Source organism: Hyla sarda, chromosome 2 (genome assembly GCF_029499605.1).
Source record: "Hyla sarda isolate aHylSar1 chromosome 2, aHylSar1.hap1, whole genome shotgun sequence".
In the NCBI taxonomy this organism is placed as follows: domain Eukaryota; kingdom Metazoa; phylum Chordata; class Amphibia; order Anura; family Hylidae; genus Hyla; species Hyla sarda.
Genome location: NC_079190.1, coordinates 336,288,947 through 336,309,713, shown reverse-complemented (window position 1 = coordinate 336,309,713; position 20,767 = coordinate 336,288,947). Strand labels below are relative to the sequence as shown.

General features: G+C 40.6%; 1 protein-coding gene and 1 long non-coding RNA gene across 4 annotated transcripts in view; one reads left to right on the top strand and one right to left on the bottom strand.

Moving 5' to 3' along the window:
• The window catches only part of LOC130356457 (uncharacterized), a 41,497-nt gene extending 39,844 nt beyond the window's left edge, over positions 1 to 1,653 (top strand). The window contains exon 4 of the long non-coding RNA XR_008888889.1: positions 1,507 to 1,653. This is a non-coding gene — a long non-coding RNA (uncharacterized LOC130356457). The remainder of the gene's footprint in view (positions 1 to 1,506) is intronic.
• Positions 1,654 to 3,683: 2,030 nt separating this feature from the next.
• SLC41A1 (solute carrier family 41 member 1) overlaps positions 3,684 to 20,767 on the bottom strand; it is a 62,497-nt gene continuing 45,413 nt past the window's right edge. For all 3 annotated transcript variants that reach the window (XM_056558026.1, XM_056558028.1, XM_056558027.1), the window contains 2 exons: positions 18,139 to 18,287; positions 3,684 to 4,867 (listed from right to left, as the gene is read on the bottom strand). In XM_056558026.1, coding sequence (XP_056414001.1) covers positions 4,682 to 4,867; positions 18,139 to 18,287 — 335 coding nt within the window. In that variant the 3' untranslated portion in view covers positions 3,684 to 4,681. The remainder of the gene's footprint in view (positions 4,868 to 18,138; positions 18,288 to 20,767) is intronic.

Sequence of the window (20,767 nt, the reverse complement as noted above, 5' to 3'; positions counted from 1 at the left end):
GAGGAAAGGAAAAAAAAAAAAAAAAAAAAAAAAAAAAAGGGGTGGCCAGCATGAGTGATCCAGCAATCATTCATTTGGCCCTTTAATGACAATAACTTTGATTGGGGCTAGTTTATAGGAGCCTTTATGCAGGTCATAGCAATCAGCAGTCTGTCTATAAGAGCCCTAAAAGGGGGAGATCAAAACCTGTCGAGGAAAAGTTGCTAAATTGCCCATAGCAACCAATCAGCGCGCTTTCATTTTTACCAGGTACTCTAGAAAATGAAAGAAGCAATCTGATTGGTTGTTATGGGCAACATTTCCTTTGCACATGATTTAATAAACTAACCCCTAAGTGTTTGCTTTGCAATAACTAACAAGATTTTAATGAATTCAGTAGATAACCTTATAACATTAACACAGTAGACCTGTTTTTAAATAGCTTTATTTTTTTTTATTAAATATTTTTATTTTCATAAACAAATAATTTAAAATCATTCAGTATAGCAAACAAAAAAACATTTTTATGCAAACAGAGTGAGTGCCATAATTCAAGAGGCAGTTTTCTAAAGAACTACATCAAAAGGTGAAAACCCCCCATATTTCCCGGGATATTGAAAAATACAATCCTATGTAGTCAGAGTTCCCTACCCACTGTGGCTTACACAAAGTTTCTGCAATACAGTTCCCATATAAGTTTTCAATTAGAAAACTGTACGGAACCGTATTGAAAGCAGTATGCCAAAAGATGCATCCGGTTGTGTCCATTTTGCATCCTATACGATTTTGACAGGTTTTTTTTTCCCCATACGCAAAACCGTAGCCTACCACGGTTTTCGTTCTAGGTAAAAAAAAAAAATAAAAAAAAAAAAAAATAAAAAAAGACGCATTGAAAACTTGTACAAATTTTTATTTATCCGGTTTTTGACTGCAGTTTTTTTCTTGAAATTTCAATCAAACAAGTGAAACTTTATTCATAATTGAGTGAAGTTAAAAACGTACACTTTCTTAAAGAGAAAATGCAACCGGACATCTTTTGTACATATGTTTTGATACAGTTTAGTCAGGTTTTGAGGAATCCATTTATCAAAAACCTGATAAGGGAACTGTATTTCAAAAACGTGGTGTGAACCCAGCCCTAGTTGGATTTAGTAGAATCTAATTGCACATAGGAAACCCTCTGTTTTGTATCTAAAATGTTAAAAAGGAAAGCTCTGTGTTCATTGGGAGAGATTTATCAAAACCTGTGCAGAGGAAAAAGGGTTGTCCAGTTGCCCATAGCAACCAGCTTGCTGTCATTTTTCACAGACCTTCCTAAAAATGAAAGAAGCGAGCTGACTGGTTGCTCTGGGCAACTTTTACTCTGCACAGGTTTTGATAAATCTTCCCCATTGTGTTAAATAGACGGTGCTTTGGTTACAACATTGTAGCACCTAAATATCTAGGATTACTTCCAGGGTGCTATGGTAAAAAACAATTTAATGCTCAGTACAAACCCCTGTAACATTTATGTGTCCTCTCTTCCAGCTGCTGTTTGTATGTAACCACATGATATTTTCTGAAGAGTCAGATTCTGTTTGGATAGGACCAGGGTTCAACAGCCAAGATCTCCAGTGCCCTGAATCTGTTTGGCCAGAATTGGTCTTTAATGAAGAAAAAAAAAACAACAACAAACCCCTCCTCCCTCCCCCCCCCCCCCCCCCAGAAAGCACTTCTCCACGCAAGCTTATCCATGAAACCTGTGCCCTAGCACTCAGACCACTGTAAAAAAGTGTCATAAAAGGGTATTCCCAGAAATGCATCTTCTATTAGTCCAATAGGTTGTGTGCCCATAATACAAAAAAAAAAAAAATACCTCTTGTGATTGTCTACACCTATACCTGGCAACAAATAAAAAAGTTACCAAGCTTCACAGAACAGAAGTCATATAGGAGAAGTTCTGTAAAATTGCAAGACTGTATTGAAATACAATTTATCCCATGATTGGAAATTTGAGTCTTAATATCACCCCCTTGGACTGTCTCTAAAGTTTTTACTGCTTTTACAAGAAACGGTTTATAACTTATAACAGAAATTGGTACCTTCTTTTCAAACAATCCAGTTGTCCAGTTAACGTGTATGAAACAAATACAGGGGACAGCCTCAACGCAATAATTACGGTGAAAAACCAAAATGCTACTAATTCATATCAGTGAAGCACGTGAAAGGCCATGGTATGTGTCAATATTAGAGTATTGAAATCTCCTCATCATAGAGAGGGAAGCTGCTAGAAAATTAGCAGAAATAAAAGCCATGGATAATGTCCACAGTCAAAAGTTTTGGAAACTAGTCAATAGCAGACATTTTGGTGATCATAAAACATGTACATTACATCTTATGCTGACATTTTCTTGCTTTGTTTTTCCTTGTTGTCCTATTATGATTGTGAAAAGATACTAGGTTGGTTTACATCCATAATATGGCCACTAGTCCTTGCCTGCCAGATAGTGAGACCCAGACAGGATCATAGATCCAGCCTTAGAAGGGATTATCCAGTAAAAAATATAGCACCACAACTGTCCGCAGGTTGTGTACGGTATATAAACTTTGCTCCATTAACTTCAATGGAACTGAGCTGCAAAACCACACCCAACCTACAGACAAGCGTGGTGTAGTTTTCATTTTTTTGTTTTGCCAGTTCCACAGGTGCGCTGTTCTTAGAGGACCACTCTACTGAACATAACACCTGCAGGCAGGGCAGTTTCTGATGCAGTATGAGCCAAAGACAGAAGTAGTTCCAAAAAGGACAGACTGATACATCTCTTGCGCATTTTGCTCCTGTGACTGGCTCAGAGTGTCACACCCTAAACATGCTGGAAACACACATGCCTTTTTGTTGCACACACAAGTTTTCCAAAAAGATGTTGTGTTTTCAAATTTATCTTTCCTGCATAATTTTTTCTCAAAGACCAAATGGAACATAAAAGTCTAAAGAACAATATATATGACATTTATAGGACTGTGAAATACTCTGGGTATGGTATTTTTGTTCCATAGTTTTCCCTGTAGGAGCTTAACATTTCTGAAAAAAATGATGTTACAAATAATTTAAAAAAAGATACCCCTAAATGCTTGATATGTGCGTTTTTTTTTTTTACACAAACTACAAAAAAATAAAAGTAAAGGAAGCCTTACAGTTTCTACAAAAGCTACATGTGAGGTACTGCATAGTATAAATTGATATATTGTGCATAGGTTTTTTTTTATATACACACATTTACATTTTGGGGTATATGGGGGAGAAAAAATTTAATAAAAAACACATTTAGTATAGATCACCATGCTCCAGGCAATGATCACAGCTGGTGGATTTTCAACAAAAAATTGAGTGCAAAAATGAAGGGATTGGAGTTTTACTAAATCAGCATTCATATACCATGGAGGAAAACCGTGGGACAAGAAAAATCTGCAGTGTGCCCTTAATGGCATACTCCGCCCCTAGACATCCTAGCCCCTATCCAAGGATAGGGGAATAAGATGTCTGATCGCGGGGTCCCGCCGCTGCAGACCCCTGCAGCCCCCTAGACATCTGCAGCAAGGAGCCGAAGTTTGCTCTGTGCCTAATGACTCACGATACAGGGGTCGGCGGGTTCATGATGCCACAAACCGCCGGCCCCTGTATCTTGAGTCATTAGGCACGAAGCGAACTTCGGCTCCTTGCTGCAGATGTCTAGGTGGCTGCAGGAGAGCTCACGGGGGTCCCCAGCGGCGGGACTCCCCCGGACATTTTAGGGGATAAGATGTCTAGGCGCGGAGCTCCCCTTTAAGTCTACACTTAAGTCCATAGCACATTTTATTCTGCCACAGATTTATTCCAGATATTGCAAAATGGAAAGATCCATGTTCAAATTCCCACATTTTCACAGATTTGCTGGTTGTGCTTGGGTGGCATTGCACACCTTATAAAATACTGCAATGGTTAGATACTGAAAACTATGTACCTGGCCTTATCCAATGAAGAGCTGTGTATAAGAGGCAGTGTGGCAGCACATTACAACTATACAGCCAGAGACCTCATGCTCTTATATTGTGGTCCAAGTTGTCTAATACAGTACATACTTTATCAATATATACAAGTGTAAGGGTAATTTCATAGATGTGTGTACACTGAATAATCTTTAGTAAAATTCCCCTCCAGTGCATTTACTATTGTTCACTGGATATCACAGCCTTGATCTTTTTGGGAAGGATCTGCCCTGGACTTCAAGCTGCTGAAGATGTGTTGTATAGAATTTACAGTGACCTTTTTTTTTTTACAAAACCTGTTTACAAGTGTAAACATTTTGAATTTTCTCAAAGGAGGGCATAGCTAGCCAAGTAATTATATGTCAAGTGAAGAATTTATAACCAACTTTGGTACAAAAATATATATATTTAAAGACTTCTAGTGCCTTAAACATGCATATTAATGCTGCTAAAGTGGGCAGCAGTAATACATGCAAGGGGCTCAGAAGCAGGTCCAGCTGCACATACAGGGGTACCAGGCCTTGCTGTGTAAAACATAGCAGCTCAAAATATTCTAGCACATCTTTAACATAAGTTGCAGTGTACTAAATATATATGAAAAAAAAATAAAAATTGCACTTATTTCTAATTAGATTCCTGTTGAATCATCCAGGCCATATAATGGTCCCCACACCATGTACGTCAAGCAGGCTGACGTTCAGTCTCCCACATCAGTGTCACGGTCTCCGATTAGCCAGAGTACATAAAAACTAAGAGCAAGCAGCCCTGTGCCCAGGAGATCCCCCAAGGCAGTGAGATAGGGAATTGAAAAGTTGTCGGGATCCATCCCTCTGCTCCACATCCAATGAACCATCCAGTCTGCAAGGTAGAGGAGAACTAGAACCTGCATGACAAGCACAAGAGAAATCAAATTAGTAAAATCAGTTATTTACAGAGAAAATACACAAGAGGTCCTAGCAAGGGAGTAGTGTTTATTCTGGGGGGGGGGGGGGGGGGACGACACAGCATCTTAGTGTCCCAAAAATTTGTTCAACAGCAAGTTACAGTTTCGATACATGCAATACTATCACACTCCTACCTTGCAGTGCAACGGAAAACATATGTATGAATTTAATGCAACAGGTAGGTAAATATGCAGCAGCAAGATACGGCAGGTGTGACCCTACCCTAAAATTGAGAATACAAGTTGCAGCACTTTTTGTATACTCACCTCTAATTCAGAAGACCTGTTTAATTCCATTAAGAAAATTTTCATAAGTGAAATTTGTTATTGCTTGGGCAATTTTCATCCAACAGCTCCTGGACTTAGGTCAGAGAGGGTCTGACAATGAAACCAAATTGGACGAGCTAGTTCATCTAATGGACTCATTTGATTCGGCTAAGCTGAAGGCTCTAGAATTAGAACTGGAGGATATAGAGAATCTATCGCGGTGGGCAAACACACCTTAAAAGGGAACCAAGCAGCAGATTTTAGCATATATAACGCTTGACCATGAGTTATATGCTAAAATCACTATCCTCACCATCCCCAGGGGACATTTGTGCCCTCAGGGATTGTGGAGATACTAAAGGGGTACTTCAGTCGAAAAAAAATTTTTTTTGAACTGGTGCCAGATTTGTAAATTACTTCCATTAAAAAAAAATCTCAATCCTTCAATTACTTCTTAGCAGCTGTATACTACTGAGGAAATGCTTTTCTTTTTGGATTTCTTTTCTGTCTGTCCATAGTGCTCTCTGCTGACATCTCTGTCCGTGTCAGGAACTTTCCAGAGCAGCATAGGTTTGCTATGGGGATTTTCTCCTGGACAATTCCTGACATGGACAGAGGTTTCAGCACTGTGGACGGACAGAAAAGAAACCAAAACCTAAAAGAATTTCCTCTGTAGTATACAGCTGCTAATAAGTACTTGAAGGATTAAGATTTTTTAATAGAATTTACACATCTGAAGAAAGGCCATATGACCCGAAATGCGTCATGCAGAGAGTCTCCCGAGTGTTACCCTTCTGTTTTTGAGACCTTCCAATGACGATGTTTAACTTGGACACAATAAAGGAGACAGTCATTTTACCGCTGGCACATGTTTTTCGATTTCTAATTTACAAATCGGTTTAACTTTCTGGCATAAGTTGATTTAACCTATTGGGAAGGAGGGAGTACAGGTACGCCCTCGCGCCCTGGTACTTAAGGATGGAGGGCGTATCTGTACGCCCTCCGTATTTCTGATAGCCACCGCTCGCCGGCCGGTGATCGGACAGGGATGACTGCTGATACCTATCAGCGGTCTTGAGACGATTCCAGAAAATAAGAGAGTGATCAGAGCTCTCAGACAGCTCTGACCATTCTAAAAAAAAAAAAAATAGATAGGAGTGAGGTGGCAGGGGAGCCACCCCCTCCTATCCCCTGCCATTGGTCAATTAGGACTGACCGACCAATGGCAGTTGGGGGGGGGGGGTTAAAGTTAGTTTCCCCCGCTCTGCTCACCGAACATGGCCGGTGGCTAACCGGCAGCATCTGATCTGCGGCGGCAGGAGGAGGCATGCCAGAAAGTGCGGCGGTGGAGGAAGCTGAAGTGAAGATTGCTGGTAAGGGATCTTCACTGTGGCCTTCTAAAAGTTGCAAAACTACAACTCCCAGCAGTAGTTTTGCAACAACTGAAATGGCACAGTTTGGAGACCACTATATGGTGGCCTCCAAACTGTAGCAAAACTACAATTCCTAGCATGGCCAGACAGTAAGTGCATGCTGAAAGTTGTAGTTTTGCAACATCTGGAGGGCTACAGTTTGGCGACCACTACTTAGGGTTTAAGTGGAGACAAGCCCCATGCTTGTATCCGGGTCTGTCTCTATTGCAAATTCCTAAATTCCTCAAATGCACATGCGCTCTCTCACTTCAGAGCCCTATCGTTTTTCAAGGCAAAAGTTTAGGGCCACATATGGGGGATTTCCGTTCTCTGGAGATTTTTCTCCTTTTACTCATTATGAAAATGAAAGTCAGGGGCTACACCAGCATGTTAGTGTAAAAAAAAAAAAATTTACACTAGCATGCTGGTGTTGCCCCATACTTTTTATTTTCACAAGAGGTAAAAGGAGAAAAAGACCCCCAAAATTTGTAACGCAGTTTCACCTGAGTACGGAAATACCCCATATGTGGGTGTAAAATGCTCTGGGGGCGCACAACAAGGCTCAGGAGTGCACTATGTACATTTGAGGCATAAATTGGTGATGAAAGGGGATGTGTGTTTTACCCTGAAATGCTTGTGGTACCCCGGATTTTCTCATTTTCACAAGGGGTAATAGAAGAAATGGGGTTAAAAATTTTGAGAGACTTCTTGCTTTTTCTCCGCTCCTCCACGCTCCGTTGCCATGGGCGCACGCATGGGACGTCAGTGACTTCCCTGCGTGCGCTAGCTCCCAGCAGTCCCCACGTTTTTAAAGTAAACGCGGGGCCGCAGGGACTTAACAGAGGCGTCCCTGTGTTCCGAAAGCATCTTTCGGAACACAGGGATGTGCCGAGGCAAAAACATCCGGCGGGCCTCCCCCGCCGAACCCCCGAGACTGACTCACCGAAACCCTGGGTTAAGAACCCAGGTTAAGAACCACTGCCCTAGAAGGTGGTGCTGCCAGTCGAGGTCCTCCATACTAGTGACCATGTCCCCTATACAATTCCCCATATAGGTGACCCTGCCTGGACATTTATGAGCCACTGATTTCAGGGTTTGTTGGCCACCCAGGAATCCATATTGACCCCACAGTCCTCACAGAAATGGACTTTAAGATGGCGGCTCAAACTTTTGCGGCCCAGCACCCCGATGTTTTTTTGTCCACACAGAATTTCTGCAGAGTCCGCAGTAAGCATAGACATGTCTATTCTTTCTGCGGAGTCCACAAAGAGATTGTCTGGGCCAGATTGAGAAGAAAAGCCTGTCTTGCTATGCCTGATGAAACCGCGCAAGCGCAATGAAACCCGTTGCATTTTATCCAATAACTTTCTTACCTTACCTGATGTGCCTGTTCTGGTCAGCGCAGCTGAATCCCATTCCACTCCATGAAGTCACTGCATGAAACTGATCATTTGGTTGGGAAAAGCAGAGACCAGGACCTACAACTTCACTCACGCTGATCATTGTGCGAGTCCACACAACCTTTGGTAAGAGTTCCTCACCTATCGTGTGAATTACCTGCCAGTGGTTTTAGGCTATGGAGCACTCTTCTGCTTTGTTTTAGTTTGCAGTCTGAGAGTGCACTTCCCAGCACATGTTCTGCCAGGGTTCCGCTGTCTGAATGTCCGCACAAAAATTTTCCGTGCAGACATTCCACCTTCTGAACATAGCTTCAGCCGCCCTTAAGCAAATCACTAATTTAGGCCTCAAATGTGCAAGGCACTCTAGAGCCCTTTAGATTTCAAGGCAACAGTTTAGGGCCACATATGGGGTATTTCTGTACTCAGGAGAAATTATGATACACATTTTTAATTTTTAAATTTTATCCTATTACCGCTTGTGAAAATGAAAAATTTGGGGTAACACCAGATTTTGGTGGGAAAAAAAACACACCAAATTTTCACGTCCATATTTGATGAAAATTTGTCAAACACCTGTGGGGTGTTAAGGCTCACTGTACCCCCTTGGGGTGTAGTTTCCCAAATTGTGTGCCATGTGGGGTTTTTTCTGTTCTGCCACCATGGGGGCTTCCCAAATGCAACATGCCCCCCCTAAAAACCATTTCAGCAAAAATCTCTCTCCAAAAGCCAAATTTTGCTCAATCTATTCTGAGCATTGTAGTGTGCTGGTAGAGCACTTTATGTCCACATATGAGGTACTTACACATATTCAAGAGATGGGGTTACACTTTTTTTTTGTGGGGGGGGGGGGCGACGACACTTTTTCCTATTACCCCTTGTGAAAGTGAAAAATTTGGGTGTTAGAGCTCACATTTAATACATTTCAGCTAAATTCTGTCGAAAATCCCAAAGTTGCTTCTTCCCTTCTGAGCCTTGTGGCGCACACGCAAAGCACTTTACATCCACATATGAGACATTTTGATACAAATTTTGGGGGCCCTCCTTAAACCCCTTGTAAAACATGAAAACTAAAATAAAAATGGGGCTACAAGAACATGTTCCTGCAAAAACTTGAGATTGAGTTCTCTTCCACTTTGCTGCTATTCCTGTGAAACACCTAAAGGGTTAAATTTACAGAATGTAATTTACAGGCTGCCTGCCATTAACCCCTCAGATGCCGTGATCAATACAGATCGTGGCAGCATGGCTCCATTTTGTGCTTATCTGATAGCCGCAGCAAGGCTGCAGGGATCAGATCAGCTAACAAGGCGGACTGAGGTCCCCTCACCTGCCTCTGCCACCTTACCAGCTTCTGCTCTGGTCCAAGATTGAGCAGAACAGAAGATAGCTGATAACACTGATCAGTGCTATGCCCTATGCATAGCACTGAACAGTATTAGCAATCAATTGACTGCTATAAATAGTCCTCTATGGGGGGACTATTAAAGTGTTAAAAAAAAAAAAAAAAAGCGTAGTAAAAAAACAAACACATTTGAAAAATCCCCTCCCCCAATAAAAATGTAAAATGTCAATTTTACCCCCAAAAAGTGTAAAAAAAATAAACATATTTGGTATCGCCACATGCATAAGTGTCCGAGTTATTAAAATATAATGTTAATGATCCAGTATGGTGAACGGCGTGAACAAAAAAATTAAGATTATGAGCCCTCATACCGTAGAAAAATGAAAGTTATACCTCGTCAAAATAGAGGGATTTTAAACGTACTAATTTGGTTAAAAAGTTAGCGATTTTTTTTAAGCACCACAATAATAGAAAAGTATAAGTAGGAGTTCTTTTCCTTTTGACAACAGTGCTCTCTTCTAACACCTATGCTTGTCTCAGGAACTATCCGTAGCAGAAGAGGTTTGCTATGGTGATTTGCTCCTACTCTAGACAGTTCTTGAGATGAGCAGAGGTGTCAGCAGAGTACTGTTGTCAGACAGAAAAGAACAACTCAACTTCAGCAGCTGATTATTTGAAGGACTAAGATTTTTTTTTTAATAGAAGTAATTTACAAATCTCTCCCTTTCTATTGTCATACTAATTGTTGGCCCCAAAAATGAATCACTATGTTTAATAGCATGATGTCGGCCATTTTGTGTATAATCTAAGTAGGCCCCAATTCTAAAGTTCTCCGCTAAAAGTGCCAGTCTGGGAGTAGAATACTTCGACTTCTTAGATATTTATGGCTGTTTAGATAAGACTGAGATTACTTATGTGTCACACCTATTAAATTATGGCTCCATACGTCAAGTGTGGAATGTTGGTTTAAGACCAGTTATTGACAGTTAACCCTTAATGGTAATGATGCTAATTGCTTATGCAATAGCACCCCCTAATGTATGGGTAGTTGACATTACACCAACAGGAAAGGCAGTATGGGTGATATGTTCAATGCATTCTGGGTATTATAGTGATGTCAGTCATAACCATATGTACATGCTCAACCTGCATTCATTGGGGAATTCCAATTAAGGGAGGTGTGTCTAACTAATTAAAAACGTCTGGTAAACCAGATGTTAGGGACTGTGGACTGGTACTGAACTGTGCTGTAGAGAACACACAAAGACACAGGAAATAGGTCCAACTACGTGGAAAAGGCATGTGAGATCCCAGCAGACTGACTGATCACATGGTACCAGACCAATGGCTCTCCATGAAGAGGAGATGGATCGTTCAATTTTCCTAGGACCAGAAGCAAGGTTCTTACATAGACTTGGTAAGAGACACAAAAGTGGTATTCCATTTAATTAAAGACCAATTTGGATAATGTGGATGGAATTATACCATTTAGTGAGACAGCAGAGAAAGGGTAAGACGGCACTACTAACAGTCATATCATGCAAAAAGTAAAAAGAGCAGCGTCTGGAGAACAGGGGTGCTAGATGCATGTGAAATAGAGACATCTGTATATGAATCCGTAGAAATAAATTCACATCTGCACTCACCTGTATAAAATTACACTTTTAGTCATCAAAAAATACAAGCCGGCCTGGTGGGATCAGGAAACAAGGAGCGCAGCAGCCGAGGCTGTGCTCCTTGTTTCCTGATCCCAGCAGGCCGGCTTGTATTTTATGATGACAAAATAAAAGTGAAGTTTTATACAGGCGAGTGCAGATGTGAATTTATTTCTACGGATTCATTATACCATTTAGATTGGCAAATAAATAAAATAACTCCAGATTGAGATTATATAGTTTCAGGATATTGTGAGACTTCATTCTACCTGCAGAAGAATCAGGACTCAATCTATCAAAGCATTAAATAATTGCTTATACATATTGATAGAATTCCTACTCCCCAAACTAAGTGTTATAAGTATATTTCCCACACAGGAAACTTGTTTAAAGTTCTTCCTCCTAAAAATATACAGTAACCCCCCGACCTACGATGGCCCCGACATATGATAAAATCGACATACGATGGCCTCTCAGAGGCCATCGCATGTCGATGTCAGCATCAACATACGATGCTTTTATATGTCGGGGCCATCGCATTAACTGCTATCCGACACCGCAAAATGCTTAAGCTGCTGTCGGATAGCAGTTTAAGCATCCCTGGCAGGATCGCTCACCTATTCCTGCTGCTCCGGGTCCACTTCGCGATCCTCTGGTGTCTTGCGCATCTTCTCCAGGGTCCGGGCCTTGCTTTCCGGCGTCGTTATTACGTCACTACGCACGCCGCGCCGGCGCAGCAGCGTAATAACGTCACCTGAAAGCGAGGCCCGGACCCTGCAGAAGATGCGCAAGACACCGGAGGATCGCGAAGAAGACACCGGAGCAGCGGGACAGCATCGGGAGCCCCTGGAACAGCAGCGGGAGCGGTGAGGACCTGGTGCGGAGCGGCGGGGAAAGGTGAGTACAGTTTCCTATACTTTACATTGCACGGATCCCTCAACATACGATGGATTCGACAAACGATGGGTCGTTTGGAACGAATTACCATCGTATGTTGAGGGACCAATGTAGTCTAGCGAGATCATAAAACTCTGCCATTTGTCTTAATGTCTTACCATGATCATGTATAGAAAATAGTCCAGAATGGGGTGGAAGTATATTTTAGTTCTTCCATGTTTAGATCCTTATGGATTTGCCCATTCTTGGAGTCATTTGATTTGTAGTTGGTTAGAAGGGGCGGGGATTGTATTTAGCATTCCATATTGATATGTCTATAATTAGATATTGTCCATCTTAATATCATGAGGTTCCTCTGGACAGAGTGATAAGCTTAGCATATCATATAAGAAAAAGGTTACATATGTTTTATTGTAACAAGTTACTTACTGCTCACATGTATTGTTCTACTATATCTAGTCAATTAACAAGCTTGTAATGTTTACTAATATCTAATTGATATTCATTTGCATATATCACTGTGTTTATAACTCATTTACGTTTATAACCAATAAATCTGCATACTTTATAATACCTGTGTATTATTGTATATTGCAAAACTACATCCTTAAGCGTTAATGTCATCCAGTCATAAAAAGAACTTGTTGATATCTGATCAAATAGTCGGAATCAGATGTGAATTGTATTGATTGGGTTTGTCTACAATTCAGCAGGTCATAATTTAGATATTTAATAGTTTTCACAATTTTTAATTTTTCATAAATATTTTTTTGACCATAATTCATAATTGAGTTACGGCACGACTATCTATATATTAAATAAAAAGTTTTCCTGGAATACCCCTTTAAACACCAGGAGAATCTCTGTGGAGGAGATTCTTCGTGTGGAAGCCATACAATGGGATCCTGCTCTAGCTCCCTCTATTAAACTGCAACTTCCACAGCTTATCTGTTGCAAAGCTTTTCCTTTCAAGCTTACCAGCGCTTACAGGCGCATCCATTACTATGCCTCAGAGGATTTAAGTGCACTCTTTTTCATAGTCTACTGTCTTGACTTTCAAGAAAAATAGATCATCCATCAGTAACCTTTTTCTTCTGACATTTGGTCCCATCAGGATCAATGAGATGTCTTGGATATTAATTTCAGTTAAAGGAGTTCATTTCTTAGTATTCGAGTTATGCTCTTTTTTCCTGTCTTGATCTTTAGTTTTCTTTATAAATCATTAACCCTACTGATTACTATGCTATTTGTGGCTTATTGTATAGGAGCGAGGTTACGACAGTATGGGCTTTTATGTTCCCTACTATGGTGACCAGGGTTAGTTTGGGGCCATTTAACGCTGGAAGTTTTTTCCCCTCTTCATACTTTCATGAACTCCTAGTTGTAGATTTTTTACAGGTTTTCTTGTCTTAGTAGTGCACTTATTTGGAGTTTTGATTCTCACGTGTCATTTATTGTCTCGGTCTTCAGTGGGTAACTTATTTCTTGAACATTACAAGAGCGCATCACCTGATTATAGGAAACATCATTCCAATGTTCCGTTTAGAATTGCATTTGACTTCCAATTCTTTTCCCAAACATCAAGACAAACATCAAAGCAGGGTCCTTGGAAGCAGTGGTTTGTACATTTCAATCTAAGCCTACGATCACTTGTCCAGTTATGTCTATTTTTGGTAACCCTGCCTTTCCTTTGGGGTGTAGTACTTCTAAAAATTCACGGTGGATCTCTACTAAATTACATAGACTACCTGATTTGTTAAATTTATTATTTCAGAAACTTATTCTGCAGGACTTTCCATACTCCTGCCTCAATCACATCCATCAGGATTTTTTTTTCTTTTTTTTTTCTTTTTTAAACTGGCCTATTGTCTACTTCACGGATTGAGCTTTTTTAACACTGTGCTTCCTATTCACCTCTAAGGTTAGGGTTAGAGATGAGCGAATTTACAGTAAATTCGATTCATCACGAACTTCTCGGCTCGGCAGTTTCTGCATAATTTAGTTCAGTTTTCAGGTGCTCCCATGGGATGGAAAAGGTGGACACAGTCCTAGGAGACTCTTTCCTAGGACTGTATCCACCTTTTCCAGCCCACCGGAGCACCTGAAAGCTGAACTAATTTATGCAGGATAAGTCATCAACTGCCGAGCCGAGAAGTTTGTGATGAATTGAATTTACTGTAAATTCGCTCATCTCTAGTTAGAGTCTCTCTCTTTAGTATGCTCACTTTGTACTGCCTGCTGATCATCCCATTTAATCACAAAAGGTCATTTCTGAAGACTTACAATGTAATTTGTCATTTGAACTACTCAATACTGAACGGATCTAAGCCAAAATTAATAAATAGCAAGAAATCATTAGCCTACACAACCTTGCTAGTAAATACACAATACAAAATCAAGCAATATCAATTTTATTAGATGAATACATTAGATCCAACACAAAATCATCCCCCACCTAAAAACTAGGGATGAACAGAAAGGGAAATTTTGGACTGAAACCAAAAATTTAGGCTGTGCTTTTTCATTTTTGGGCCGCAATATTTTTAAATATAGGTTTTTGTTACATTTTAATTACGTTTTTTGAAGTGTGCTGTGACCAAAATCAGCAATTTTTGGGTTTGGAATTTTTTGCCTTTAAGGATCAGAAACTAAATTTAATAGTTGGGACAATCCTGCTTGCAGCAATAACAAATGTTTGTTTTTTATATGGATGGGTGATTAAAACTTGATATGGAAGGGGTTAATGTTTTTTTTAACCTTAAATTTTGTTATTATACACTTTATTAGTCCACTTACACTTTTTAGGAGGAATCATTAGATTCCTCATACAGATCATTGCAATTCCACAGAACTCCATCGATCTGTGTGATCTGTGCTCATTTGGTTGAGCCTGCTCCAGCCAGGCTCAATCAAATGAAGAGCCACGGACACCGACAGTGATGCATAGGCAAGCCCTCCAGCTGCCTCCACAGTGTTTCACCTTCCCCGCAATCACCCTGCGGGGGCAATCACCCTGCGGGGGCAATCCACCCCACTGGACCACCAGGGAGCATTTACATGTCCCTTTAGACACCGGTGTCAGCTTTGACAGCGGCGATCTAAAGGGTTAATAGCTGCCCGCGGCGATCGGCGCATGTCTGCATTAGCGGCAGCCCCCAGCCACAAGAATTAGCAGGGGGCTGCCAGGTATGGTCATTAACCGGTTAAATGATTGACATCGGAGCGATCTCCGATGTCAGTCATTACAGGCAGATGTCAGTTTCTGATAGTAGCAGGCATCTCCCGTTTACGACGCAGACCGGACCTGAGTCATGTCCGCTTACCCGACCCATGACGTACATGTATGTCATATGTCAGGAAGGTGTTAAGCCACGCCCACCAAAATGAATCAGCTGAAAATTCCCTCGGCCGAAAAGGCAATTTTTGGCAGCCAATATATCAGTGTACCCCTACTAAAAAACATTGTGGGGAAACACTACAATAATTCATGTTATACACAAAAGTGCACTGCAAAATAACTGCAAACTGCAACAAAACCCCAAAATGGGGACTATCAAGATACTATAAGAATAGAGAGGTCAAACATTTGTGTTAAGGTAACAGATTAGGATTTGTATTGTGTATTTACTAGCAAGTTTTGGGAAGATAGCAGCAATACGATAAGATACTATTGTCTATCTTAACACTGTATGGCAGCCCTAGTTGTCTTCCTCAGAGGTGGCTCATTACGAGTCATAAAATCCACTGTTCGCCACCATACATTTAACTGTGGGATCACCATTTTATTACGACTAACATTGCCATTTTCCACATGTGCATAGCACACAGTGTGGATTGTTTTTCTTGTTCTGTTAAATAACTGCTGCCAGAATTTTTTATTTTGCTTAAGAATGCAGTGGATGGCTCTTTATGTACAATCCTACAAGGAAGGCTGTTAAATGACCACCCAATGGACTCCTCTGCTCTTTTTTATGCTTGGGTTATACTGAATCTTTTCCCACAAGGTTCTAGGAGTTGAACAGATTGTGAACATTTTGTCCATTCTCCTGGCAGCATGTTTTATATCAATGTTATAACCCCAACATGAACGATTAAGGCTAGGTTCACACTGCGGAATCTCCGGGCAGAAAATTTTCGCCTGGAGATTCCGAGTGTGGCCAGCGCCAACTGAATCAACCAGTCGGCACTAGGACCACGCGGACATTGCAGTCTCCAATAGACTGCAGTGTGTTCGAGTATTTCCACCTGAAGGATGAGCAACGCCATTCTTCAGGTGGAAATTTTCAAAAGGATTTTCCTTTCACAAATTCTAAAGTGTAAATTTGTGAACAGAAACCCATTCACTATACTATACGTTTTAGTAAGCAGAATTTCCGCCTACAATTGAATTGCAGGAGGAAATTCTATAGTGTGAACCTAGCCTTACATTTTTGCCAACACAGAATGTTAATTTCCACTATTCTAAATTAAGCAAGTGAACAATCATAGTGCATTTAAACCTGGGTATATTAAGATTGTACCCCTACAGAGGTTGTGTTACCTTTCATTATCAAAATTTGAGGGAAGTGAATAGAATATACCTTTTAATAACAAATTTTAAAATGGATCAAACATATTTGTGAGCAATAGTGGACAGTGCTGTTCCACTCAAATACACATACCAATAACTGACTGTTAAATACAGTGCCTGTTAACTAACAAGGTGTGTTAACCACATATCCAAAACAAACCCGACGCATTTCCATCCCCCTTCTTGTGGGGGGGTGGGGTGTCTCCAACACCTGAAAAGACAGAGGGCTGTTGATACTACACAGCCTCTGCTAAAACAGGAATGGCACATTTGTGAAAGCGCCCCAGTAGAAAGAACAGCTGGACTGTCCGAACGGATCCTTTGATCTCTCTGGACAGTTAGCCGTCTCGTTCAAACCTGGTGCGCACCCGGTTCCTGAGGTCCTGCCCCGGCCGCTTGGACGGCGCATGCTCAGTGTCAGCCTGGGCCTGCGCTCTCTGATCCGGGTGACGGAAGTGGGGCAGAGTAGAGCGGGGCTCGACTCTGCGTCTGCGCTGTAAAGCCGCAACCACATGACTTTAATTTCCGGTTGTCAGGATATAAAAACCCCATGATACAAACAAAAAGACAGCAGCCCCTTGAGAAAGTAGGGAAAGAAACGGCATTGGGGAGCCAGGGCACGCTGACACAATATGGGTAAGCATACAGCACTTTACTATTAGAATATCTTGTTTACTGCACTGGTCACTTTTTCCACAAGTTTACAAGCTGGTTACTCACAGCAGTGGTAGATTTTTTTGCAGCGGGACTCTCCATTGTTTGTTAGTATGTATATTGCACTTTAGAGTCTTAATACTGACTACATGTTAGTCGCCCTCTGATCTGTATAAGGTTCCCGAGTGAGGTGATCCAGTATGGCTAATTTTTGTAATAGTGCTGTTGGCTACAAAATATAACACTTTAGTGCCCTGGCAGCAGTCCAGGTATTGTTCTTTGATTTATCTCGTCCTTAATGTAGTATGTTTTATGTATTTTTGAAATAAAGATTGTGTTTTTTTAAGGCCATTTCACTCCAGTAGTTAGTTTCTTGGTGTCACAATTAGTTGTAGGAGTGCCTTTTCAGTATATAAGGGTCATAATGGAGGCCCATTATATAGCATGATGTATAGAACAAAAGGGTGTCAGCTTGGGTTCTTCTTGTGCACATTACTGTTTATAGCAGAGGCTTTGTAGTATCAACAGCCCCTGGCTCTGTGTTTTTTCAGCTGTTGGAGACAGTCTCACACACATATGTGTATTCCTTTAACCACTGAGGAAGTCCCCCCCCCCCCCCCCCCCCCCACAAGGGGGATGGAAACGCGTCGGGTTTGTTTGGGATATGTGGTTACCACCTTGATAGTTAACAGGCACTGTATTTAACAGTCAGTTATTGGTATGTGTACTTGAGTGGATCAGAACTGTCCACTATTACTCACAAATATATGTTTGATCCATTTTAATATTTATCTAATTAAAAGGTATATTTTATTCACTTCCCTCAAATTTTGATATCCTAGTGACCGGAAGCAATTATTAAAAAGGGGTTTAGATACCCGTACCTTATCTATATAATTTACTTACCTTTCATTATGTTAGGAATAAGAACAATTTCTCGCAGCATGCCCAAACTTTAATGTCATTACAATTTTGGATTTGGGAATAAAATAAAATAATTTAAAATAAACTTACCTGAAGCAATGCCGCTGTCATGTAGAAGATCATGAAAATCAGTGTCATTGTTGTGTGTCCACCCTTCATAGAGTTTATTATGTACAAGAAAACCAAGTGGCCTGGCACCACTAGTAAGAATAACACACGAGCTGAACGAGAGTTCACATCTGGGGGGGAAAGGACAAAAGAAAAGTGAAAACTGCATTCAAGGGGATTTTCGCTGTCCTATCCAAGTGACCAGGACCCTGAGCAAAGTCCTATTTTACATACTGTAGATCTCATTTATCCTAGTGAAGACCAGTATATGGAGGGTTAAAAAGGGGTTGTCTCAACTCCTCAATTCGGCTTCTCCGAGTAGCTCAAAGGGCTATGCGGTTCTCACAACTCCCATTAAACTCAACGGGAGTTTCCCCAAATTGCATAAGTTTCCCGCTTCAGCTGCTTTATGCATTCCCGACCTCCTCTGGCTTCTTTAAAAACAGGAGTCCTGTCTGCTAGGTCAGGAGAGAGCAAAAGAGGAGTGCTAGTCCACCCTCACTTACTGGGCTTTGTCCATGCCTGTGCTTCAGCTTGGACAAAGCCATGATTTCAATACAAAAAAAATAAAATAAAGAAATATTAACCTTTCTAATAGAATTCATAAGAAAATAGTGTTTTGCCAAGATGAAGAACATAAGTTTTTGTATCCGACGGTGCCCATTTAACTAAACCAAAAGGCTACCCTGAGACAGTCCACATATACAGATTTGTAATGGTCCATGAAACTAAATTAAAATCCAATTACTTTATTGAATGAACTACACCTATTTAAACTTAGGTGCTATATCTCCCTTTACCCCTGCAATCCTGAAAGCTTTATAACCTCCTGTTGTGACATGGCACGGTGTTTAATTCCAAGTTAACCAATAAACATTACAAAGATCTAGATCTATTAATTGATTAAGGTGTTAAGCATAACACCACAGCCTATCCCATAACTAAGCTTAAAGGAGAACTGCAGCACAACACTTTCCTTCCCTTGTACCAGAATGCAAAAAAAAAAAAAAAAAAAAAGTTAAAGGACCAGGTCTGTCGCTTTTACAAAAAGCTAATTTGTTGATGCTAGTATACCGCATCCTATACCTTCTACCTGGGAAGAGATAAACGATGTACGGGCTAAGATTCTCTCGAAGAAATAAGTCAGACTCCTATGATACGTCCCCTGGCCAGTCATCCTCTGAAGATGGGGAAATTACTGACAGAGGATAGCTCTGCATGCAAAGATCTCTCTGATAAGAAATGTTATTAAATCCTGAGGACCCTAACACTCATTACTGACTGTGCCGGAATGCCCTATTTTGTTAAAAGCATCCCCGTTCTGGGGAGTGGATAACCCATCCACATGTTTCAACATTTTTAACATTTTTGGCTCAAAAAACCTTTAGATAAGGCTACCCGCAACAAAATGCAAGCTTAATGTCCACACACCCACCAAAAATTGTCACCCCGAATACTGACCCTTCTTTGGTCAAGTACCTGAATAAATCAGGAGAGAGAAAAAAATAATAAATGCATCGGTTTTTCCGTATTATTCAAGACAGTTTTTTTGGGATCTTCTTGGTCCATTGACCAAAATTCTAGATTTGACGGAGGAAGCAAGTGCTTCTGGTTCTCCTGTTAATTTAGATGCCTTATGCATCTTTGGTGGGGTCAATACTTCTATTTTTACCGAACGCAAAACTGTTCATACTTCTAAAGCTTGACCCACAATTAATCCACCTGGCCTCAACGGAACCAGAGTCTCTCATGGATAGATTTCTCTTTGACATGTTCAAGGAAATAAATAAAGTATTCCTTTTTTAGTCATTTGATAAAGCTCAGATGTCTCTCAAAGATTTTAAAACCGCATTTTTTTTTCTAGGACTGGGAAAAGACGGAGCACATTTCCCAGCTGCCATTTTCAAGAAGGACAATCTCAGTGCCCCACCAAAGACAGACCGATTCCCAATTTCTTCCACAACATACCAGCCCAATCCTTCCCACAAGAGGAAGACCCTAGAGGGCCAGAGGACACAGCAGCTTTCCCAGATCGAACAGGTTTTTTACCAAAATATCTAGGGCAAAGCGGAAAAAATTCTTTGTGCGGCAAAATTGAAGAAAAAAAATGCCATTTTGTCGGCTTCCGTTTCTACACAGTACATTTTTCGGTAATTACATCTTATCTTTATTCTGTAGGTCCATACGGTTAAAATGATACCCTACTTATATAGGTTTGATTTTGTATTACTTCAAAGAAAAAAAAAAAAAAAAAAAGTTACTACATGCAGGAAAATTTTAAATCTATCATCTTCTGACCCCTATAACTTTTTCCGCGTATGAGCCGTATGATGGCTCATTGTTTGCACCATGATCTGACATTTATGGGTATTTTTATATTGATCTGACTTTTTGATCGCTTTTTATTCATTTTTTCCCAGGATATAAAAAGTGACCAAAAATACACTATTTTGGTCTTCGGAATTTTTTGCGCGTACGCCATTGACCATGCGATTAAACTAACAATTTTTTTTTTTTTTTATATAGTTCGGACATTTCCGCATGTGGAGATACCACATGTTTTTTTATTTACAGTTTTTTTTATTGAAAAGGGGGGTGATTCTTACTTTTA